Source organism: Pelobates fuscus, chromosome 9, assembly GCF_036172605.1.
Source record: "Pelobates fuscus isolate aPelFus1 chromosome 9, aPelFus1.pri, whole genome shotgun sequence".
NCBI classification, from domain to species: domain Eukaryota; kingdom Metazoa; phylum Chordata; class Amphibia; order Anura; family Pelobatidae; genus Pelobates; species Pelobates fuscus.
This window is the reverse complement of record NC_086325.1, coordinates 97,351,105-97,377,326: the sequence shown is the minus strand read 5'-3', so window position 1 is coordinate 97,377,326 and position 26,222 is coordinate 97,351,105. Positions and strand designations below refer to the sequence as shown.

Here is a 26,222-nt window from a genome sequence, read left to right as displayed (position 1 = left end):
ACATTCACACACGTATGCTCCATAGAAAAACATGCTTGCTTGTAAATACACAAACACTGCTCAGTGCTAAAGACAACCCTGCAAAGATGGATAAATGGTAGATCCCCAGCTGGCAAAGCATTGTTGGAGTTGTACAACAGATGGAAATCTACCCTTTGGCCATCCTTGCGATACAGGTGGCCTTAAAACAATTATTGCACCAGAGCCCTCTCCACGTTAGTTCTGCCACAGGTTCTGGTATAAAGAGACTGTGCCTGCATTTTCTTGGACAGACACTAGAGGGACTTCCTGGTCGAGGTCCTTCAATCATTGTAGGATTTACATTTAGTATCTGCATACATACATGGAGACGCTGGATGCTCTGTGAATAGATGGATTGACTCAATTCATCTTTATAAGGCGATGCTGGTTGGCGCATGTGACGATCTGAACCTAGTCACTGGTTCTTGGAGGAGCCTGCTGGCCAACATCTTACCCTGTAACTATTATTGGTTTGTAAGTTTGTGTCCCTGTCCCCAACAAGGTCCATGTGGGCGTACACCTTGCTTGGGGACTTTCATAGAAGGCCAGTTTGGCACCTATTAAAGAGAGATTTGTTTACCCCTTCATGAAGTTTTGGCTCATGTTTGCAGGATTGCAGAACTACATACACTCTGGGGATTGCTATATCACAATACTCCCCTGCGTATAATCACTAGCTCTTATAAGAGCTGTTCCTGCTACGCTTTCTGGACTAGGAGACGTCTACCTATTGGAAACTGGATCCTGGTCTTGGGACCAGGGTGGGTGGAGGACGGCGAGACCCCAACCAAGCTGCGGTGGTTTGTGGGGTCTACGGTGGTTATGGTGTTCCAGTACAGTGCTTATTGTGCTTGCAAGTACTAGGAAGCAGCGATTGTCGGAGATACCCGGTCGGGGTGCCAGGCGGTCCGTCACAGCGTAGCGCAACTATTTTCCGCAAATGTGCACTAACCACCCAATGTATTGAGACCGGCAGGGTCTGAGCGCCGGCTCTGTTCTAGGCCTCCCTCTCCACCAGCACACAGGCAGTGAGGGAGGCAGGAGAGGACCCGGGGAGCTCTTGCCAGCAGCTCCGCCAGGTTCCTCTCGCGAGATCTGAGCGTTGCCGCAGTAACGCTCAGATCTCGCGAGAGTGAACTCTAGCCCCGCAGGGAAGGCAGCAGGAACAAGGATCCCCCCTCCCAGGCATAAGGTAAGAAGGGAGGGGGGATATTAAGTATAAGTAACACCCCCCCAATCACCCAAACATACAGCACCAGCACACACACACAGAACACACACAGCACCCACACACACACGCACACCACACACACTCACACACACACACAACACCCATACTGCACACACACAGCACCCTACCACACACACAGCACCCTCAGACACACAGCACCCTCAGACACACAGCACCCTCACACACACAGCACCCTCACACACACAGCACCCACAGCACCCTCACACATACAGCACCTTCACACATACAGCACACACCCATACTGCACACACACATACAGCACACACACACACCACGCACACACACAGCACACACACAACACACAGCGCACACACAGCACCCTTACACACCCATACTGCACACACATACAGCACACATACAGCGCACACACACATGCAGCACCCTGACACATACAGCACCCTCACACATACAGCACCCTCACACATACAGCACACACACACACACAGCATCCTCACAAATACAGCACCCTCACACACCCATACTGCACACACATACAGCACACATACAGCACCCCCACACACACACTGCACACACACATACAGCGAACACACACACACAGCACCCACACAGCACCCTCACACACAGCACCCTCTCACACACAGCACACTAACAGAACCCTAACAAACACACACACAAAAACCCTCACACACAGCACACAAACAGCACCCTTACAAACATGCATACTACCAGCACCCGAACATACAGAACACACACAGCAACCACACACATACAGCACCCTCGCACACCCATACTGCACACACACACATACAGCACACAAACAGCACCCACACAGCACACACACACACAGCACCCTCACACACACACACACAACACCCATACTGGACACACACAGCACCCTTGCGCACACACACAGCACCCTCACACACACACACAGCACCCTCACACACACAACACCCATACTGCACACACACAGCACCCTCACACACACACACAGCACCCTCACGCACACAGCACCCTCACACACAGCACCCTCACACACACAGCACCCACACACACACACACATACACAGCACCCTCACACACACATACAGAACACACCCATAATGCACACACATACATACAGCACCCACATGCACACAGCACCCACACGCACACAGCACACAGCACACACACAGCACCCACCCACACACAGCACCCTCTCACACACAGCACACTATCAGCACCCTCACAAACACACACAAACAGCACACTAACAGCACCCTCACAAACACACGACACCCTCACAAACAGCACCCTCACACACACATATCACACTAACAGCCCCTCACACACAGCACTCTTACACACACAGACACAGCACCCTTACACACACAGCACCATCACACACACACACAGCAGTGTATGTATGTGTGTGTATATAAATATATTATGTATATATATATTATGTATATATACTATTATGTACCTCTCTATCGTTATAGTGACAAAGTAAGAAGAGTGAGAAGTATATTTTTATTTTGCCATAACGTGCTCCACCTATGTTTTGCGTGTTACATACCTATAAAGCATTGACCAATTCTAGCCCCTCTTATTTCTCTTCACAGATCCATAGGTATGCCCCTCCTTGGTCTCTTTGCTCTGCCCGTGACCTTCTCCTGTCCACTGCTCGCACACATACAGCCAACTCGCGCTTGCAGGACTTCTCGCAGACAGCTCCCTTCCTATGGAATAGCCTGCCTACCACCATCAAACTATCCCCTAGTCTTCAATCATTTGAGAAGTGCCTTAAAACCCATCTCTAGGAAAGCTTATGGCCTCACAGAGTAACCTCTACCTTACATTCCTGTCTCTGGCTCTACTCCCTCTTTCAGCTCTGCTTCAGTCCCACCTTATTTGATTGCTATTTCCGTTTCTATTGTGTTTTACACCCCACCTCATATAGACTGTAAGCTCGTTTGAGCAGGGTCCTCTTCAACCTATCGTTCCTGTAAGTTTTCTTGTAATTGTCCTATTTGTAGTTAATTCCCCCTTCTCGCAATATTGTAAAGCGCTACGGAATCTGTTGGCACTATATAAATGGCAATAATAATAATAATAATTAGTCCAGACTTTGTTCATAATACTTACGTGAGCCAGTTGAATGGCTGTATTGCTTTTAGATGCTGACTGGTCCAAACTGAGAAAGCTCCCTTGGGCTACTCCAGTGGGAAAGAATATCTGAGATGTCACTTTAATGGCTTGGCCTTACTGTGTTGACTGTAATTTGCAGCTCACACAGAGCTTCAGCATTTTTTTGGGGGGCTAGTTTTATTCCCAGCAGCTCTGGCTACATTTTGGCTTCAGGCCACTTGTGTTCTACAGTTCTTTACTGATTAGGTTATAATAGAGGAACGAGACCAGATTTATATAGTATGCCCTGAATTAGGGCTAATAATTGAATGGTCACAGTTTCCAGGCTCATTCCTCCATACTCTTCTGCTACCTATAGGCCACAAAAATGTATTCTACTAACGTGATCTTTTATAGCCTCAAGGTCTTGTGGAGACACCAATAAAGAACTGTACAGAAAGATGTTGGAAGATTTACCCATTAAATCAAGCCATAGAGCAGAATTTGCACTATATTTATGCCTGTAATATCCACATTCCTAACAAATCATTTAAAATATCATATTTCAAACTTAAAACAATCTAACATTTGAAACACTTCATTCGGTTATCTGACATTCTCCTTAAGAGAGCTTTAAAACTTTGCATTGACATTGTCAATCTTCTGATTTGTTTTGCTTTACAATTTAAGTGGTTTGGGCATGACAGTTGTCATATTAATCTACTCGGTTATTTGCCTTCTTCCTGTAGTCTATCCTTTAAATTTTTACTATAGACAATAGAGAATTCCTTACCTGGAATGTTTAAACTATTTATAAGGTATCATTTACATGGTAGATAAAGCAACATCTCCCTTACGAAGTCTTGCCTCTTAGCCGAAATCGTATCATTTAATGGGAATTCTATGTCACTTGAATTATTGATGTGTTGTATAGTCTACTGGGTTCAGAAATCTAGAAATACTTCCAAATGGATTATCTTTAGCTCTACTAAGCCCTATTCTGCCTTTATAAATATTGCATAATTCACAGTGGACAGATAAACAGTGTATAATGTGGCGTGCGCTATGCTAAATGACAGCTCTGTTGAAGAGGACCTGATTTTATGTAAATATATTCATAAATTTATGCATTTTCAGAAAGTAAACATTTTGGTTTGAGTGATTTTCACTTCACAAGACAGATGTGTGTACTGCCGAGATTGTATATCTAACCTCTTCAATAAATGGATTACTGAGCCGGTTATAAAATTGCTCTACCGGTTACTACATCTCTTTGCATGTAATTACATAACTCTGCATCATATATCTCTCTGAATATTAATAAATCTTCATGCATGCTCTGCTATATGGTTATGTATGCTATTTTATCCCATTCTACTATGATGCTCTTTAGTTCATCTGCATTTATTATCACTCTGAAGGCGAATATATTATTTGAATTATATTTATTCTTATTATTTATAGGGTATTCTTGTATGCTATTTTCAATATATTATTTTAATTCAGCTGCTTTGTAAAAATGGCAATAGATGATATCTAAGTATTATAGATTGGCAAAGTAATGAAAGTAATTTGTCAACACACACACATCTTTATATTGAGGAGTATTCATTTGAAGATTAAACTACTTTTTTAATAAATAACTAAGCTGTTTTCTGTTAATCCGTGCAGCAGGCTTCTCCTGGTTCCACAACCTACAGTATGCCATCTTGTTACATTAATATTTAACCAAAGAACTGGCAGAGTAGACGACAACATGGTTCAATTGAATGTGTATCAAATTTTTTGTGAAATTGCCATGGTTGGCTGATAAGAGGAACGTTCTTAATAATGACGTTTTTGGGATTACCATTCTAATGCTACCTGGCAACTGTGTGAAGTAGGCTGATGGAGTTTCGTGATTGAAGACACGAACAGAACTTTAATAATTTAGTTGAAAAAAAAAACAAACAAAGAAAACAAACTTTAAAAAAAAATAATTAAAGTGATGCAAGGCAGGTGGGGGTTCCTGATGTGTCTGCCAGACATGTGCTGTACCCACATCCACATTTTACATAGGAAAACACTGAATGAATGCGGGGACTTCCATGCAATGTGACTGAGTTTTACTGGTGTGGGTGTACTTCTACATTGCAGTTTATTAAAAAAAAAAAATAATACAATATATTGCATTGCAGGGTTAAATCTCATGGACCAATGCATCCAGACCACTTCATTCAGATGAAGTAGCCTGGGTGACCTTAGTGGTTGTTTAACCCCTTAAAGGGAAACTCCAGTGCCAGGAAAACAATCCGTTTTCCTGGCACTGGAGGGTCCCTCTCCCTCCCACCCCCCAATCCCTGGTTACTGAAGGGGTGAAAACCCCTTCAGTCACTTACCTCAGGCAGCGACATGTCCCACGTCGCTGCCTGCTCCTCCCCCGCCACTCCTCCTTCTTCCTGCGTCGGCCGGTGGGCGAGACTGATCCCGCCCACCGGCCGAGGAGTCCCAATCATGACATGTCACACATGTCATGTGTCCTTAAGGGGTTAATGATATGCGTGTTTTTAAAAAAAACCACAAAAAAAACATGGTATCTGTCATGATTAGTTCTGCAGTTTAGTCCCTCTCTCATTGCTGATGCTGCTGAGAGGCTAAGCACCTAATCATGTCAAGATTATTGGACATTAAACAATTTCCCATTTTCTTTGCTCACACCTCTCAGACACACTTAATCTACTCAAAACCAAATGTCTGTCGTCTGTTGGTTTTGTATTGGGTTGTCAGACACAGGACAGTCTAAAAAACAAGCCTGTGTATTGTTCTGTGTTTCATACCAGAAAGAAAATAGAGGTTTAGGATACTGCAGTTCTAAAAGTAAAAAATAAACCCTCAAAGACAGTGTAATGACATATAGCAAAGCAATAGTCAAAAAATAGAACAAATGCATACAAGAAGATTTAAATGCACCTAAGTAGTATAGCATCTAATGAAGCCCATTAACTGACATATGTTTCATGTATAACCCTTTTTCAGTGTTCAGTATACTCCTTTTTTCCATTGAACATTGCACATTGAAAAAGGGTTATACATGAAATATGTATTTTAATGTCCTTTATTAAATGCTATGGCACTTACATTTATTTAAATCTTTCAATAGGTTTATGGTGTTGAATAGGGCATGATGTCGTATTGGTTAAGGGTTTGAGAACATGAGGTGAAATGGGCAGTCAGAGGTCCAAGTCAAATTATGCGGCTAGAGTCTAGTGCAGGGCTGTCCAACCTGCGCCCCCCCCAGATGTTGCTGAACTACAACTCCCATGATTCCCTGGCTATCTGTTTCATTGAAAGAATCATGGGAGTTGTAGTTCAGCAACATCTGGGGGGCCGCAGGTTGGACAGCCCTGGTCTAGTGCATCACCACTGCCATACTTCTCCAGCCCCCACTGAACTATGTGATAAATGGAGCGTGTGAATGTCTGTGACTGTGTGAATTTTTTTTATATATACTGTATCACTATTTTGCTGTGGCTTTCTAATACTATTTCAGTGCTTATTTGGATCACTTATCCAGAGCTCCTTACAATTTATGCAAAAATAACTTAGTTAATTATACATGTTTTTGCGCTTGTTTTTTATTTTTTTTATTTTAACAGTTGCCATCTAATGGTATGTATGACATTTTATTTTCCAGGGTTAATTTATTGCCCCCCCCCCCCCCCTCACTATTATTAGGGTGAGGGGGAAAGGTAGGGTATTTCTATTGGGATGCGGGGTGACTAGGAGCTTGGGGACCCCTAGTAACTTTATTATTTGTGGTCCCCTGTGCCAGGTCCCCTCTTATTGCGCTAGCAATAAGGGCAGCAATAGCTGCCCAGTCACTAGTAGTTTTAAATGACAGCGAGCAGCCACTGGATTTAACCTCCATTTTATTAATATGGGAGTCATAGTGATCCCCATACTGATTTATATTTAGTTTAAAAGGATAGCGAGCAGCCAGTGATATAAATGTATCTTGTATAGAAGTGTAAAGAGTACGGGAAGAGTACGTGTAAAAAGTAGCTATTTTAGATCAGTAGCACAGCCTTATTGTGTTACTGATCTAAATAGCTACTTTTTCATATTGCAACATTGTTATAGTTTTTGCTATAACTTTTGGTTACACGTACTCTTACCATAACTCTCGATCACCGTCCTTGCTCTTTATTCTTTTTTTTTTTTTTTTATTGCACATGCGCAGTGCTGTTGTTGTCCTAATGGACGAAAACAAATTATTTTTTAACGCATTTCGGTCGAAAACCAATGGTTTGCTGACGAAATTCGGGATTGACAAATGAAATTTTTAGTCAGTACAAAATCATTCCTACGAAACAAAAACTTCACTGGTGCACATGTCTACTTGACAGTGACTGTACGTTTTATATATTGAGTTTCAGGCTCTTGGTTTGCTGTTTGACTCTTTGTGTTAAGAAGCTTGTTAAATTTGACAAAAGCCTCAATTATTTATTTACTGGAATAAGCTTTTTAAATGATCACAATTTTATTTTGTAGATAAATCTAATTATTTATCTACAAAATGTCCTATATACTTTAATCGGTACTTCTGTATCTAAAAATGTTTAAAAACATATCCAAAAGAATTCAATCGAGCCTAGAGTCGCCCATGAGTGTGTATGCATTTGTACTCATGTATGTATTTAGAAAAATAAAAATAAAGAATAAAGGTTCAACACACACACACACATTCGGGCTTCATAAAGAAAGATAAAATTTTTCCTGACATAGTAGATAATAAAAAAAAGAGACGACACATATACATGAGAAAAAAACAAATCATTAGGTATGGGGCTGTGGATACAAGTGAAGGTAGAACGTGAGAAGTTGGAAAGTACAGAACTTATGTCTGCAGTCATTTACATTTTTACCTGTAATCTTTGAGGTAACCATATGATCATAAAGGCTGAATTATCACCCATGGGTTTCTGTTGATTGTGAGACGTGGCAATTACAGTGTTTCAAGAGGTTATTTAGAACCTGTCACAGTTCTGCCACTTTCACTGGTTGTCTTATTATTAGTGTTAGCAATTCACACCTTCTATTACTTATGAATATAATGGATTGAATATACACGTACCATTATTTCTGTATAGACTTCTTAATGCTCCATTAGTGAAGCAAGCAGACAAGCTACCTATACTAGCATTAGGCAGACCATTATGTACAGCTAGTACGTTATCCAGTATTTGTTTTGCACTAGATTAAGTCTTCTTTTAGACATTATTCTAGATTTTGCTTAAAGCGGCACTGTCATACCGAACTTACCTTTCCTCAATCTCTTCCTCTTCTCACCCTCTCTCGGGATCTGTTATTCATTTCTTCCATTCTTCTTTAGTTTTCTTTAAAATCATAAGACAAAGTAGGGACTCTGTCTTATGGAGGATTCCTCCGCTTGACCAGCTCTGACCAGCGGAGGAGCAAAGTGTGCTTCATTTCCGCTGGTCAGAGCAATTTTCCCATAATCCCTAGCTTTCCTCCCTGTTCCCACAATGCTTCCTGTCAGTATTGCCGAAAGTCCTGTCACTTAGACAGAACGCCGGCAAAACTGCCGAATTGCATCCTAACAGAATGAGCACTGTTTCTCCATTGGTGTTAGGATGCAATTCGGTACTTTGTTCGGATCGGAATTTCATTCAAATGAATGAAACTCCGATCCTATTCATTGCTGTGGCTGCATCTTGCAGCCGCTTAGTAGATAACTCCCTAATTCCCACGGTATCAGGGAGCTATCTACTAAAAGGCTGAAAGACCTAAATTGGTCTTTCAGCCAAATTTACTAACACCAAGTAAAAATGACTTGGTATTAGTAAATAATATGCCCCTACTCGCTATACCGTGAGTAGGGGCATGTCTAGTAAGCAGTGAGCAGCCTGTGGCTGCTCACTGTAGAAAAATAAAATAAAAAATATTGCCCCCCACCCCTAAATGACGGGTGGGGGCCGTTAAGTAAAATAAGGGAGGGAGACCTATTGTCCCCCCCCCGGCACCCACCCCTGAGCGGTGGGTGGGGGCCATAAAGATAATGAGGGGGGGGGACCTACTGTCCTCCCCCCCCGGCCCCCACCCCTGGGCGGCGGGTGGGGGCCATAATGTTAATAAAGGGGGGGGGGGACCTACTGTCCTCCCCCCCGGCCCCCACCCCTGGGCGGCGGGTGGGGGCCATAATAGTAGTAGGGGGGGGGGGAACCTACTGTCCTCCCCCCCGGCCCCCACCCCTGGCCGGCGGGTGGGGGCCATAATGGTAATAAGAGGGGGGGGACCTACTGTCCTCCCCCCCCCGGCCCCCACCCCTGGGCGGCGGGTGGGGGCCATAATAGTAGTAGGGGGGGGGACCTACTAACCTCCCCCCCCAGGCCCCCACCCCTGGGCGGTGGGTGGGGGCCATAATAGTAGTAGGGGGGGGGGAACTACTGTCCTCCCCCCCGGCCACCACCCCTGGCCGGCGGGTGGGGGCCATAATAGTAATAGGGGGGGGACCTACTGTCCTCCCCCCCCCGGCCCCCACCCCTGGGCGGCGGGTGGGGGCCATCATAGTAATAAGGGGGGGGACCTACTGCCCCCCCCCGGCCCCCACCCCTGGGCGGCGGGTGGGGGCACTAAGTAAATCCCCCCCCCCCCATCAAGGTGACTAGGGGTGCCCAAGCCCCTAGTCACCCACCCCCCACCCAAATAAAAAATGCCCCTACCTACCCCCCTCACCCTAAAAAATAGTGAGGGGGGAATAAAATTGCTAACCTGTAAAGTAAAATTAAACTTACCATTCGACGTCTTCTTTTTTCTAAAATCTTCATTTTTCAGCCCCAAAAAAGGCCAAATAAAAAACCATCATAGCCGTCGAACTAAAAATAAAATAAAAAACCCGAGCGCAAAAAAAAAAAACCTGACGAAAAAGAAAAAACCCGAGCGCACAAAAAAATAATCCATCTTCACCCATGGAGGGCTCCGCGCAGACTGAGCTCCGCAGGGCGGGGCAAGGCTTATAAAGCCTTGCCCCGCCCTGCAATTAGCCTAAGAACACTCTGATTGGTGGGTTTAAGCCAATCAGAGTGCTCTTTGTCATTTTACAAGCGTGGGAAAGTTCTTTGGAATTTTCCCACGCTTGTAAAATGACACAGAGCACTGTGATTGGATGGCTTGAAATCCATCCAATCACAGTGCTCTGTGTCATTTTACAAGCGTGGGAAAATTCTTTGGAACTTTCCCACGCTTGTAAAATGACACAGAGCACTGTGATTGGATGGCTTGAAATCCATCCAATCACAGTGCTCTGTGTCATTTTACAAGCGTGGGAAAGTTCCAAAGAATTTTCCCACGCTTGTAAAATGACACAGAGCACTGTGATTGGATGGCTTGAAATCCATCCAATCACAGTGCTCTGTGTCATTTTACAAGCGTGGGAAAGTTCCAAAGAATTTTCCCACGCTTGTAAAATGACACAGAGCACTGTGATTGGATGGATTTCAAGCCATCCAATCACAGTGCTCTGTGTCATTTTACAAGCGTGGGAAAGTTCCAAAGAACTTTCCCACGCTTGTAAAATGACACAGAGCACTGTGATTGGATGGATTTCAAGCCATCCAATCACAGTGCTCTGTGTCATTTTACAAGCGTGGGAAAATTCCAAAGAACTTTCCCACGCTTGTAAAATGACAAAGAGCACTCTGATTGGCTTAAACCCACCAATCAGAGTGTTCTTAGGCTAATTGCAGGGCGGGGCAAGGCTTTATAAGCCTTGCCCCGCCCTGCGGAGCTCAGTCTGCGCGGAGCCCTCCATGGGTGAAGATGGATTATTTTTTTGTGCGCTCGGGTTTTTTCTTTTTCGTCGGGTTTTTTTTTTTGCGCTCGGGTTTTTTATTTTATTTTTAGTTCGACGGCTATGATGGTTTTTTATTTGGCCTTTTTTGGGGCTGAAAAATGAAGATTTTAGAAAAAAGAAGACGTCGAATGGTAAGTTTAATTTTACTTTACAGGTTAGCAATTTTATTCCCCCCTCACTATTTTTTAGGGTGAGGGGGGTAGGTAGGGGCATTTTTTATTTGGGTAGGGGGTGGGTGACTAGGGGCTTGGGCACCCCTAGTCACCTTGATGGGGGGGGGGGATTTACTTAGTGCCCCCACCCGCCGCCCAGGGGTGGGGGCCGGGGGGGGGGGCAGTAGGTCCCCCCCCTTATTACTATGATGGCCCCCACCCGCCGCCCAGGGGTGGGGGCCGGGGGGGGGAGGACAGTAGGTCCCCCCCCCTATTACTATTATGGCCCCCACCCGCCGGCCAGGGGTGGTGGCCGGGGGGGAGGACAGTAGGTCGTCCCCCCCTACTACTATTATGGCCCCCACCCGCCGCCCAGGGGTGGGGGCCTGGGGGGGGAGGTTAGTAGGTCCCCCCCCCCCTACTACTATTATGGCCCCCACCCGCCGCCCAGGGGTGGGGGCCGGGGGGGGGAGGACAGTAGGTCCCCCCCCCTCTTATTACCATTATGGCCCCCACCCGCCGGCCAGGGGTGGGGGCCGGGGGGGAGGACAGTAGGTCCCCCCCCCCCTACTACTATTATGGCCCCCACCCGCCGCCCAGGGGTGGGGGCCGGGGGGGAGGACAGTAGGTCCCCCCCCCCTTTATTAACATTATGGCCCCCACCCGCCGCCCAGGGGTGGGGGCCGGGGGGGAGGACAGTAGGTCCCCCCCCCTCATTATCTTTATGGCCCCCACCCACCGCTCAGGGGTGGGTGCCGGGGGGGGGGGGACAATAGGTCTCCCTCCCTTATTTTACTTAACGGCCCCCACCCGTCATTTAGGGGTGGGGGGCAATATTTTTTATTTTATTTTTCTACAGTGAGCAGCCACAGGCTGCTCACTGCTTACTAGACATGCCCCTACTCGCGGTATAGCGAGTAGGGGCATATTATTTACTAATACCAAGTCATTTTTACTTGGTGTTAGTAAATTTGGCTGAAAGACCAATTTAGGTCTTTCAGCCTTTTAGTAGATAGCTCCCTGATACCGTGGGAATTAGGGAGTTATCTACTAAGCGGCTGCAAGATGCAGCCACAGCAATTAATAGGATCGGAGTTTCATTCATTTGAATGAAATTCCGATCCGAACAAAGTACCGAATTGCATCCTAACACCAATGGAGAAACAGTGCTCATTCTGTTAGGGTGCAATTCGGCAGTTTTGCCGGCGTTCTGTCTAAGTGACAGGACTTTCGGCAATACTGACAGGAAGCATTGTGGGAACAGGGAGGAAAGCTAGGGATTATGGGAAAATTGCTCTGACCAGCGGAAATGAAGCACACTTTGCTCCTCCGCTGGTCAGAGCTGGTCAAGCGGAGGAATCCTCCATAAGACAGAGTCCCTACTTTGTCTTATGATTTTAAAGAAAACTAAAGAAGAATGGAAGAAATGAATAACAGATCCCGAGAGAGGGTGAGAAGAGGAAGAGATTGAGGAAAGGTAAGTTCGGTATGACAGTGCCGCTTTAAGCAAAATCTAGAATAATGTCTAAAAGAAGACTTAATCTAGTGCAAAACAAATACTGGATAACGTACTAGCTGTACATAATGGTCTGCCTAATGCTAGTATAGGTAGCTTGTCTGCTTGCTTCACTAATGGAGCATTAAGAAGTCTATACAGAAATAATGGCCATCCAAAGAACTTTCCCACGCTTGTAAAATGACACAGAGCACTGTGATTGGATGGATTTCAAGCCATCCAATCACAGTGCTCTGTGTCATTTTACAAGCGTGGGAAAGTTCCAAAGAACTTTCCCACGCTTGTAAAATGACACAGAGCACTGTGATTGGATGGATTTCAAGCCATCCAATCACAGTGCTCTGTGTCATTTTACAAGCGTGGGAAAATTCCAAAGAACTTTCCCACGCTTGTAAAATGACAAAGAGCACTCTGATTGGCTTAAACCCACCAATCAGAGTGTTCTTAGGCTAATTGCAGGGCGGGGCAAGGCTTTATAAGCCTTGCCCAGCCCTGCGGAGCTCAGTCTGCGCGGAGCCCTCCATGGGTGAAGATGGATTATTTTTTTTTGTGCGCTCGGGTTTTTTCTTTTTCGTCAGGTTTTTTTTTTTGCGCTCAGGTTTTTTATTTTATTTTTAGTTCGACGGCTATGATGGTTTTTTATTTGGCCTTTTTTGGGGCTGAAAAATGAAGATTTTAGAAAAAAGAAGACGTCGAATGGTAAGTTTAATTTTACTTTACAGGTTAGCAATTTTATTCCCCCCTCACTATTTTTTAGGGTGAGGGGGGTAGGTAGGGGCATTTTTTATTTGGGTGGGGGGTGGGTGACTAGGGGCTTTGGCACCCCTAGTCACCTTGATGGGGGGGGGGGGAATTTACTTAGTGCCCCCACCCGCCGCCCAGGGGTGGGGGCGGGGGGAGGACAGTAGGTCCCCCCCATTATCGTTATGGCCCCCACCCGCCGCCCAGGGGTGGGGGCCGGGGGGGGGGGGGAGGACAGTAGATCCCCCCCCCTTATTACTATTATGGCCCCCACCCGCCGCCCAGGGGTGGGGGCCGGGGGGGAGGACAGTAGGTCCCCCCCCTTGTTACTGTTATGGCCCCCACCCGCCGCCCAGGGGTGGGGGCCGGGGGGGGGGAGGACAGTAGGTCCCGTCCCCCCCCTTATTACTATTATGGCCCCCACCCGCCGCCCAGGGGTGGGGGCCGGGGGGGGGACAGTAGGTGTCCCCCCCCCTTTTTACTATTATGGCCCCGACCCGCCGCCCAGGGGTGGGGGCCGGGGGGTGGAGGACAGTAGGTCCCCCCCCCCCTTATTACTATTATGGCCCCCACCCGCCGCCCAGGGGTGGGGGCCTGAGGGGAGGACAGTAGGTCCCCCCCCCCTTATTACTATTATGGCCCCCACCCGCCGCCCAGGGGTGGGGGCCTGAGGGGAGGACAGTAGGTCCCCCCTCATTCCCATTATGGCCCCCACCCGCCGTCCAGGGGTGGGGGCCGGCGGGGGAGGACAGTAGGTCCCCCATCCCCCCCTTATTACCCTTTTTTTTTTTTTTTTTACAGTGAGCAGCCACAGGCTGCTCACTGTTTAGTGGACATGCCCCTACTCGCGATATAGCGAGTAGGGGCATTGGGGAGATTTGAATCTCCCTTGTGCTATTATGGGGGTCATATTGACCCCCATAGAGTGAGGGGAGGACCTGGGAGGCTAATGAAGTGGTGGGGAGCACTGCTCCCTGCCGCTTCTGTCTTTACATAATGCAAGGAGGGAGCTGCACGCCGGTAGCTCCCTCCTTGTAATAAACCGAACAAACAAACGAACACTGATACACAGTGTTAGTTTGTTCGTCTGATTTTTTCTATTCATTCATTCGTCTGTCTGATGAATGAATGAATAGATGAAATTCCCGTTCGCATGTCCAGGTGTTTCACTGGGCATGTGCGGGAATCTCACAGTCTGTGTAGTGTGGGTAGATGACGTGTCCCACAGGGACTTCACCTACCCACACAAAGATGGCGGCGCCCTGAATATAGATCGGGCAGAAAATAAAGAATAAAAAATAGGTAATGTGGGGGGCATAGGGGCATTTGGGGATGACTAGGGGGTCGATTGGATGTAGTTGAGGCGGGAGGGGGGTTAAAAAAAAAAACGGAATTCGGCATGACAGTGCCGCTTTAAAAGGGGAACCACTTGTGTACAAACATTAGTTATCTCAACTTTACTGATACTAAAAGAACACTCCAGGGCAGGGGGGCGGAGCCAAGCAACTGACCTGAATGGTTGCATGCCGCTCTAGCTCTGCACAAAACAAGCATCTGGGCCCGATATCACAACCCGAATCCGGCGAAACCCAGTGGCAAAGGGGCAATTGCCCCCCCCCCCCCAGAGATAGAAGTGCAGCATGATGAGAGGGATTCCAGTGGCCCTGCTTTGCTGCTGCCATTCCATCTACAGCCCTTGTTCATCGGCAGCACATCTCCCACCGGACCAACAGGGAACAGGATTCCCCCCTCCCTGACCCAAGGTAAGCCTCAGGGAGTGGGGAATACACTATTTTTTTCTTCAGACACCCAAATTCACCACCTTGCCATCCACTAGTGCCCCTAGCCTCCCCAACTAAAGCCTCTAACACCCCTTCTAATGCCCCTTTCTCTTTACTACACTCCTAACCCCCCACTACAGCCCCTAACACTCCCACTGAATCCCCTTACTCCTTACTACACCCCTACCCCCACTACAGCCCATAACCTCGCTTACTAAAGCCCCTTACTCCTTACTACATCCCTAACCCCCACTACAGCCCATAACCTCACTTACTAAAGCCCCTTACTCCTTACTACATCCCTAAACCCCGACTACAGCCCCTTACTCCTTACTACAGCCCCTAACCTCCTCTACTAAAGTCCCTTACTCCTGCCCTTAACCTCCTCTACTAAAGTCCCTTAGTCCTGCCCCTAACCTTCACTACTAAAGTCCTTACTACAGACCCAAACCTCCTCTACTAAAGCCCCTTACTACAGCCCCTAACACCCCCAACTAAAGCCCTTTACTTCAGCCCATAACACGCCTATTAAAGCTCCTTACATTTTACTGCAACCCCCAATTGAAGTCCCTATGCCCTACAGCCCTGAGCACTCTACTACAGCCCTTTTAACTAAACAGCAACCCCTATTCCCCCACTGCAGCCCCTATCCCTACTACAGTCCCTTATCCCCACTGCTGCTTTTACCCCCTATGGCAGCCCCTACCCCATTACAGTCCACACTCTCCAAATGTAGCTTCTATCCCCCACTACAGTCCCTACCCTCCAAATATAGCCGTTATTCCTTACTTCAGTCTCTACCTTCCAAATGTAGCTTCTATCCCCTTCTACAGTCCCTAATTCCCTAATGCAAACCCTACCCCACTACAATCCCATTCCCCCACTACAGCCCCTCACACCCATACTACAGTCCCTAACCCTTCTACCACAGTCCCTTACTCCTCACTGCAGCCCCTATCCTACACTTCAGTCCCTACCCCCATATGCAGTCCATATCCCCCCCACCCTACAGCCCCATTCATCCCAACTTCAGCCCATACCCCCATTCATCCTAACTTCAGCCCATATCACCCCACTACAGCCCCTATTCCCTTAATACAGTTGCTACCCCACACTACAGCCCCTCTAACCCAATTGCAGCCCATATTCCTGATTGCATCCATTCCCCCCACTCTTGCCCCATCCCCCTACTACATTTCCTAACCCCCATTTACAGTCCCTAACCCTCCCACTACAGTCCATACCCACGACTACAGTCCCTATCCCCCACTACAACCGCTATCCTCCACTACAGCCCCTGTCCCCCCATAGAGCTCCTATCCCCTTACTCCTCAATTACAGCCACTGTTTCCCCATTACAGCCCCTATCACCCTACTACAGCCCACTACCAGTGCCCCTCCCTGGTAGTTTAGAATAGGCTCTGGATCCGCCCACAGACCGCTGTCAACGAAATGGGCCGAAAAACTAAGAAGCCCAAGCCTGACAAACTGCGGCAAAGTATGAATATTGGAGACCTCTGGAGACAAGCGCTCAGCACCCAGGGCCCAAACATGACCGTCTACACTGACGAATGCTCTGATTTCTGACAACAGGAGTGGAAGTGGATCACTCACCTGCCATGATGGCACCTCTTCTGGAATCCCCCACAGCCAGACTCTTCTCCAGTGACCACAGCGGTCATGAAGGAACTACTGGCAGGGCTCCAACTCACTATACAGGGCGACAAGGCCCAACTTCGTAAGGGCCTGCAAGGTCTGACAGGCAGCCTGGAAGCTGATTCCCGCAACAACACTCAACAAACTCAACTCCTGCAGCAAGCAGTGCAAGATCTTAAACAGCAGAACCTAAAATATAACCAACGCTTTGCGGCACTAGAGGATCAGAGGCGAAGCTTGAACGTCAAGATCAGAGGTATTGGAGAGGAAATACCGGAAGCCAAAATGCCACACGTGATACAGCGACTCCTGCAGGCCCTCTTGCCTCCCAAGCAGGATAAACAAGTGACCGTGTAGGGGATGTTTCACTTACCAAGACCAGCCAAGGCCCCAACATCATCACCCAATGACCTCCTGGTGTGCTTCCAAAACCACAGAGACAAAGCAGCGGTGACACAAGCCACACAAAACCCCTCGCCCTACCCATTTGAGAACATGCATCTCTCCTTTTATGCAGACCTGTCAGGATCCACACTAGCATGGCGACGCTCACTCCAGCCCTTCACAACTCTCTTACACCAGCACAACATCAAATACAACTGGAGGGGGCCTCGAACACTGCTGGTCCATCATTGGGACTCTTCCTCCACCATACAGGATATGCAAATGGCGAAATAACTGCTGCCCAACTTGGGGCTCCAAGAGGGCTCCATACCCCTCCAAGTACCACACCAGTGCAATCCTGCACCTGGGATCCCACAAAAGTGGTCCCGTTCTTTCCCAGATAGGCCGCGACAGTGGCTTATGCAGCGGCCACTACTTGACACTAACCAGCCACAAGTGCCATGCTGCTCCCAGACCTGCTCCCAGCCTGTTAACTTTGAATGCATGTTTTGATGTTTTTTTGTTTTTTTGCTTTTTTCTCTCATGGCAACACTCACTACTGCAAGCCATTCAATGCACCACCACGAATTACAATACGTAGCTCTCTCAAAATGCCTAGCAAACTGGACAGCCTCCCAGGGTAGCAGGGTGACTCCAAGCAGCGCTAGATCAGGGTATTTGGTCCTCAACCTCAGACAAAACATAGCCTAGCTACCCTAGAAAGAACGGATATGTTAACTACTATCTTCTCCCGCCTCCCTCACCTATAACTAGCCCACACCATTGGTCTCACTGGGAATGATACAGACACCCTAGGCGGATGAGGAGTTAGATCACCCGTAGGCACCACCAGTATTAACACACAGAAACCCTTGGTTTATGGTCCACTACTATACGGTGACCAGTGATGGCTAGAAGATGCACCTGGACACACGGGCCTGACTCACAAGATGGCCGCACCACGTGGCACTGACCTAGGCAGATGGGATTACATTCTCACAAAATAGGATTGTCTCTTCAAGCAATTCTTTGAGTGGCTAAGTCTGAGAGTGACTACACACAAACTTCCCTTGGACCAGACACTCTTAAGACCACATACTGAGCGAAGCAGTGTGCGCACACCCCCATTTCCCAGAAGATCTTCTGTTTCTTAGGCCAAGAGTCAACTGGGGCAGATACCTTACGCACCACCCATGCCCTCTGAGCCTGTTGAGAACAGTGTCTTGGACTCTTTCCAAGCTCAGGACAGTGGAGAAAGGGTGCAGATTCCTATGCAGGCCTCGGGCTGCTACGATGGGGTTCTAGGGTACCAAGATAGCTGCAGAACACAATCGACCAGACATAGGCCATTACCTTTTTGGGGCATAGGTCGATGCCATAATATTGAGTGCCCTATATTCTAGGTAGACATGTTTTCCTTGCTTATTTTTCACATTGCATTATCAAATGTGCTGTACCCTTAAATCTTCAGTGTTCTAATTGACACGATATTGAGCAATATTGTTCAGCATGCTAACCTCGTGCATATACTTTTGTTTTCCAGACAGTTACCTTACTATCCAGTCTGTCTAACCTGTCAGTATGTATTGCCTACTTACACACAATACATTACTCACCCACTGACATATTTAGCCTGCATATACATCCTTTAACAAAACATTGTGCAGTTTTATCATATGTCATGTTTATACCAAAATGTTTGCATTGAAGAAAATTAATGGGGAGAGTATATTTTGGTCAACATTTGGCAGTTTGTTAACATTTTAAGTAGTTAAATCCTTGTTGCTCAAACATGTTTTAAAACTGCAACCTAGGAATGAAGATGGTGTTTGTAACTTATCCTTTCTACTCATGATATTTTGATATGTTATGTATATATTTTTGGTACTTTGTCACAAAGTGTTCTCAATGTTTCCTTGATATATGCCATTATAATTTTTGAGTTTTAGGACAAGTCTGATCATTGAGTGCTACTACCACATTATCTTCGGAAAAACAAACAAAAAAAACCTATAACATATTAAATTACCTCAATTAAATAATTTTAAATGGTTAAATAGTTAGATTGATTTGACTAAATTAGAGATGAAAAGATTGAAGTAATGCAATAATGGAGAAACAGCGTGATGCATATATTTTCAAAATCTTTAGCCTCATATTCTGTTTGACTTTCAGCAAACATTGGAATCAAATCTCACTAACTTGGTCAAGCACAGCAGTGAACTAGAAACCCAGATGGCCAAACTTATCCAAATCTGCCAACAGGTTGAGGTAAGAGATTTATTGCTGCATCCTGATTGAATATGTGAATATAGTAGCAAAAAAAAAAAAAAAACCCTGTATCTAAAATTATGGGAGGTCAATCATAATTTTATATGAGCTGCACGGGCAAACGGAGAGTTGATCTTGAAAAAAATGTTATATACAGACTATGTTGCTGCTGTTCAAAAAATAAGAATTGTATCGATGATTTTTCTTTGCAAACGCTGTCTATTGTAGCATAAAGCTTACTACACTTCACGAAACAAGCTGAGTGTGCTGTAATTTTTTTTTTTTATCTTCTGAAGTCTGTACTACATTTCTAGAGTCTATATAAGACATACAGGGTTTCTCTTTGGCATAGACATGCACAGATTTTATTTTTCAGACAAATCGATCCCCAATATTTACCATTAGCAATGGTCAACAAAAGTAATATATCTCTGGAGGCTTCTATGCTTTTTTTTTTCTCCCTAAATTGCCTTTAAGCTGTGAAGCTATTGTCTAGTTTACTGGCAGAGAATGTGCTCAGTCAAGCTTCTGTCAAGTCTGTTTTTTCCTTTTTGAAGTTCACATGTCAAGCCAAACCTAGCTTGATATCACTTTGTAGGGACTACTATTTCATCTTTACATTGTGCTAGCAAACAAACACAATTCTAAATTTATTTTTTGATCTTCGTTTTCATTATGTTGTTAGTGTTAGGGTAGATAAACCTTTTTTGCTACTTTTTAGCAACCAGCCACTGCTCATTTTTCATGCTAGACGCTACAGGTAGCGAGTAGTGGCTGTGTCCGGCTGCTGCTTCTGAAAGTAAGTCACTAAGTCACTAAGTAGTAACAGCTAACTACTCCTATTATTCTCCTAGGGAGCGGATAACCTCTACTTAGTGACTAGTTTCCAACGTTGTTAGTACTCATTGCCAATAATAACACCTTCTAGTAATACAATAACTAAACGTTTATTGTAAATGTAGATTAGAAACTAAAGAGGTCCACACCAGGTTTTTAGTTCAATTCTGTCTGTGAGCATGTTTGTGTGCACACTTTATCATGTACAGGGCATGCAGTTATGGGATAGCAAGCATTAGAGTAGCCAGTTCTAGGTTTTGGTGACACACTCAAGTCTGTAGCCATCTCAAAATCCCAAACAAGATATTTTATCCTAATGAATTATTTCATAGATGCAAAACCAAACCCTCCATTCCTCTCAATCCTTCCCCGACTTTTCTATATTATATTCATTTACGACTGTTTTTGTTTTGAATAATAAAACCTATACGATTAAAATTGGAAGAAAAGTAATCAAAATGTGCTACTTGCTTTGTTAAAAAAAAAAAAAGTGGAACATCTATTTATTTATACAATATTCTATCAAAATTGATTAAAAACGAACTGTTATTTCACATCATTTTTTATATTTTGTTTACTTACCCTTATATTTAACAAATATGTATTTGTGAGGTGTAAAGAAAATGCAATTCAAATTATAAATCATTTACTTCTTTATCTTGTAATGGTCTATATTAGTTCCTTGTCAATCATTATTGCAAACGATGACCTTGATTTCTTTTCCCTTTTTTCTTTTAATATAGTTTTTTATTAGAAAATTTTTTCCTTTACATATACAACAATATACTGGTCTCATATTTTGTTTAACAGACAAATACAGAATCACATAGCATTCTATTAAATCATATATCATCAAGATTTGTCTTGTATTCAATTATAGCACAGTATATATCACATACGGACATAGTCTACAATCACAAAAGAGAAACAAAAACACAGACAATAAAAGCCCCACACCAAATCTAGAGCAACATGATCGAGTTAGTTTCAATACTCGCTTATATGTATTTTATTATCACTTATCTATATTCCTCGCCTTCCATATATCAACTGCTAAATTTCGAATAATAGTATAATCAAGAAGGGCTATTGGAGGAGCAGAATAATATCTTATATTTATACAGCCAATCACCATACCATTGTTTTTTCTTCGAGTTATCATTGTTGATCATCTCGTGTTCCATAGATATTTGGAACAGGACCTGATCAATCAATAACCGTTTATTATACGGCTTAGATGATTTCCAATGTCTCGCTATGATAATTTTAACAGCAACTAAACAATGAATAGCAAAACAAATGTCTTTTTTTGCATCAAATGACAAGTTTAGATGTAAAAGAGCAGAAGCGGCATTCTCCGTAATTCTATTAGTAGTCACAGTTGTAAAAATATGAAAGGCCCAAGACCATAGATATTTGACAGCTGGACAGGCCCACCAAATATGTATGTAAGTACCTGGATGAGAACCACATCTCCAGCAAGTTGGATCAGAATTATGGAACATTCTCGCCAATCTTGCCGGAGTATAGTACCATCTGTAGAGGACTTTAAAGTGGCATTCAGACAGATTCAAACAGTGAATATATTTATTCACCAGGCTCAAAGAGACATTCCAATCATCCAGAGAAATTTGCAGTTCTAGTTCTTGTTCCCACGTCTTAATCAAGCTGTGGGGAGACTCCTTAAGAGCTTCCAACATTGATGCTGCAGCAGACATAATCTTATTAATAGATTGGGAATTAAATATGGCCTCTAACTTTTTAGCAAAAATGGAAGATGATTTAATCACGTTTTTGTGAATAAAGTTTTTTATGCGAAGATAAGTAAAAATTTCTCTGCGCGGAATATGCAGAGAATCAATAATATTCTGGAAGGGTAAGATATTGTCTCCCTGCATAATTTCTGCAATTCTTATTCTATCCGCGCAGACCCAATTCTTTAACGAAAAGTCTTGTATAAGTAGTTGGAATATATCCAAGGGACATGTCTTAGGTATCATATTTATTAGGCCTAATTTTTTTTTAATTAGTATCCACTCTTCTAATATTTGCGATAGTATCGTTGAGTTGATTTAATACACTTTCCAAATGCTTCAATACTGTTCCAAATAATTTACCTGCAGAAGTCACAATTAAAGTCTAAGGGATTTTCTATAGACAAATCATTTTGAAAGGTTTTTTTTTAACAGTATTTAATAATTTGAACAGCTTATACTGTTTTGTTTTGAAACTGTAGAGCAGGTTAAAAAAGAATTGTAATTTTGAAAGGTTGAATTAGTAGATGGTAACAAGTTGTTTGTGCAAGGAGTTGCAAAGGTTAAGCATAAGGCGTTAAAATTAAGTGATTATTTCAAGACAAAGGTTCCAAATCGTCAGGCAAACTTTAAACAGTCCATAGTCACAGGGTCATGAGGCAAGCAGGGTCTGGCAACAATATAAGTATAACTCACATAAAGACAATAGAGGGAATATAGTATAATATATATTTAATCAAATATCTGCCTACATATTAAAATGTGTCTCTGAGTTTTTCTTCACTGCTGTTCCTGAGGACAGAATTATATCTCCCAAGAGTAGCAGTCACAAAAGAGCAAGGTTCTTCTGTTCATCCACAGCAAGCATGTCAAACTCAAAGGTTAACACGAGCCAAATAAACCAGGTTTAAATTGATGTGGGCCGCAAAAAAACTAAAACTTCAGTTTTCATAGAAACCGGTTTATTTAGAAAAGTACAGTATAAAAAAAAAGTTGCCTAACTGACACCGGACGTCCTCGCGCTCATAGGGCTTCAAAGAAAACAAAAGAGCGAATTTATTTTAAGGATATGCATTTCCAATGTTTCTGTACTACCTTGACATATTAAGAAAAGTTTGGTAATGGTACTGAAATGGTGATTGTATGCTGTTGCACAGCTGTAAAAAAAATGATGTTATCTTGTTGATTTTGAAGTCTTATGGTGTGTTCTTTACTTTATCTGAGATCATCAAACTTGATGATCTCAGCCAATACAATGCTTTCCCATAGGAAAGCATTAGGAGGCTATTGTGCATATGTGGCAAAAAGCTGCGCGGCCAATCAGCGCCTCCATGCAGACCCGATCTAATACACTGCCCCTCCCCCCATTCTAATACAGTGCCCACAAATACCGCTCCCTCCCTCAACTCTAATAAACTCCCCCCTCCACCCTATCTAAAACACTGCACCTTAATCTAATACACTACCGCTCCCTCCACTCTAATTGAATACACTGCCTCTGTCACGGCAAGAGTGCATAATTTATTATTACACTATGAAATATTATCCTTTAATGTAATTTGTGTAGTAAATGGCACAAATTACAGGGATGCTATTGCTGAGGTCAACAGGGGTTACATCTTTTGAAGCTGGGACCCCCACAGAGGTCAGCTGACAGTTGGCTCCCAGACTGGGTGTCGTCCAGTCCTTGGGGAAGGGGGATTATTATTACGCTGCCTGTGTTTTACCTGTTTTTATCCTGACTACCAGCGGAGATACCGTGATTATACTGCTACTCCGCTACAGTGAGTAATTAGGACTTCTGTATTTTATCCTTTTTGTTTTTATCTGTTGTTGGTGTAAATAACTTGTTTATCCATATATTGTTATATGCACTGTGACTATTCTTTGTTCATAATAAACATTCATTTATTAAGTTCTGCTGTTGTCTGGTTAAGAATCACGTTACCTGAAGAGACTAGTTAGTACTTTTGTAATTCCTTAAATATTGTACTAAGTAATATTTGGTGGGATAGTAATAGTTATTATTATGTTTAAGTGTGGGTGGTGTTAAAAAGGGGGATTTTGTCATTATTTCTGGTCTAGTGAAGACAAATAGTGTACTTTAACCCTTTCACCCCCACAACTACGTCACGCACACTCTTGGAGTAGGGTGCGTTCGTGACAGCCCCTCCTCCCAGCACTCTAATACACTGCCCCCTCTCCCCCAATTTAATATACTGTCACCCTACCTCCCCCAATATAATACATTGCCCTCCCCAATTTAATACAATGCCCTCCCTCCAATTTAATACACCGCTCCCTCTAACCACTCTAATACACTGCCCCCTTCCCTCCCCCAAATTAATACACTCCCCCCTCCAACCACTCCAATACACTGCCTCCCCCTCCCACCACTCTAATACACTGCCCAACTCCCTCCCCCATTTTAATACATTGCCCTCATTACTCCCCCAAATTACTACACTGCCCCTCCCTCAAATTACTACACTTCCCCCTCTCCCCAATTTAATACATGGCCCCCTCCTTCCCTTAAAATAATACACTGCCCCCTCCCTCCCCCAATTTAATACACTGTCCCCTTCCTCCCTCAAATTAATACAATGTTCCCCCTCCCCAATTTAACACACTACACAGGAAGGTCCCACCAAGCCCCTCTACCCATACCTTAAAATGAGCTGCCCGTCCTCCACTTCAAGCAAGCAGACGCTCCTCTGGCACTGCGAGCAGGAGGGAAGGGGAGTGGCTGGCCTGCAGGAGCACTCGATCAGCCGTGGGAGATAAGATAAATATCAGACAGGAAATATCCGCAGCCAGAACACAAAGTGACCCAAGGGCAGGTGGGCCGTAAATATATCCATTGTGAGCCGTAAGTTTGACATGCTTGATCCACAGTATCATGGCGTCGTCTTAGGGTCAGCTGGCAGCTGTAGTTACAGCTCTGACACATTTTGCCCTCCTATTGGACATTTTAAAATACTCTTTGTACATGTCCTTAAAAATGCGTATGTATCCAATCTGAGACCCAGTTTACAATTCACTACAATAACAGCATAATTAGCTGTTACAAATAGCAGTAATGTTTTATTATGCATAACAAAGATATTAATTCACATGATGAACACTTTTTTTTTATTTATAAATCAATGGTAAGACTTAACTCTTGACTATGCAGTCAAACTTTTTTTTTTAATATATATTCTTTATTTTTGTAGTGCAAAAAACAAGTTAAAACAGACTTTTCGCATGAACCATAAATGTCAAGAAAGGGTGTGTGCATATTGCAAATTGACAAGAGCACTAGTGAGAGGAGTAAGCAGTTGCATGAATGTGCTATTTGAGAAGACAATATAGTTAAAATTATGCAACTCTAGTTAACAAGGCTTGCAATCTTGTCAGCATGAGTATTTGATAAAGAGGATATCTTTATGAAATACTCAGAAATTTCAGAGCCATTTTAACTGTATTGTCAAGCTTTACTTGTGGGAAAGTTAATGGGAAGGGATACACTAAGTGAATCTAAATTAAAGATGTAGTGAAAGGTTAAAAAACGGTCTCCTCCTCCTTGTCCTCTTCACACCCTTCCCCTCACCCACCGCCATGTATTGCGGCCCCGGCCCGTGCAGTGTAACCATTGGGGCTGTGTGTTTAGGGGCCCATCAAGTGGCCCATCAAGTGGCCCATGCTGTTAGGGCCACCCGATGGAAATTAATTTCCAGGGGACCCGGTCAGTGCTGCGCTTTAACAGCGCAACCGGGCCCCCTCTGATGATGTCAGTGACTGCCCCGATCACTCCTCCCAGATTTCACTGGGAACCATGCGGGAGGAAGGGGAGGTGGAAGTCAGAGTGGGAACTCTGACTCCCATCAGCCTGAGCCCCTGAACCCCAAAGAAAGTCACCCCCTGCACCTAAAAGGTAGGAAACAGGAGGGTGA

General features: G+C 44.5%; 1 protein-coding gene across 1 annotated transcript in view; it reads left to right on the top strand.

The window, feature by feature from the left end:
* The window catches only part of MID2 (midline 2), a 500,404-nt gene that overhangs the window by 223,514 nt on the left and 250,668 nt on the right, over nt 1-26,222 (top strand). The window contains exon 3 of the mRNA XM_063432185.1: nt 19,601-19,696. Coding sequence (XP_063288255.1) covers nt 19,601-19,696 — 96 coding nt within the window. The remainder of the gene's footprint in view (nt 1-19,600; nt 19,697-26,222) is intronic.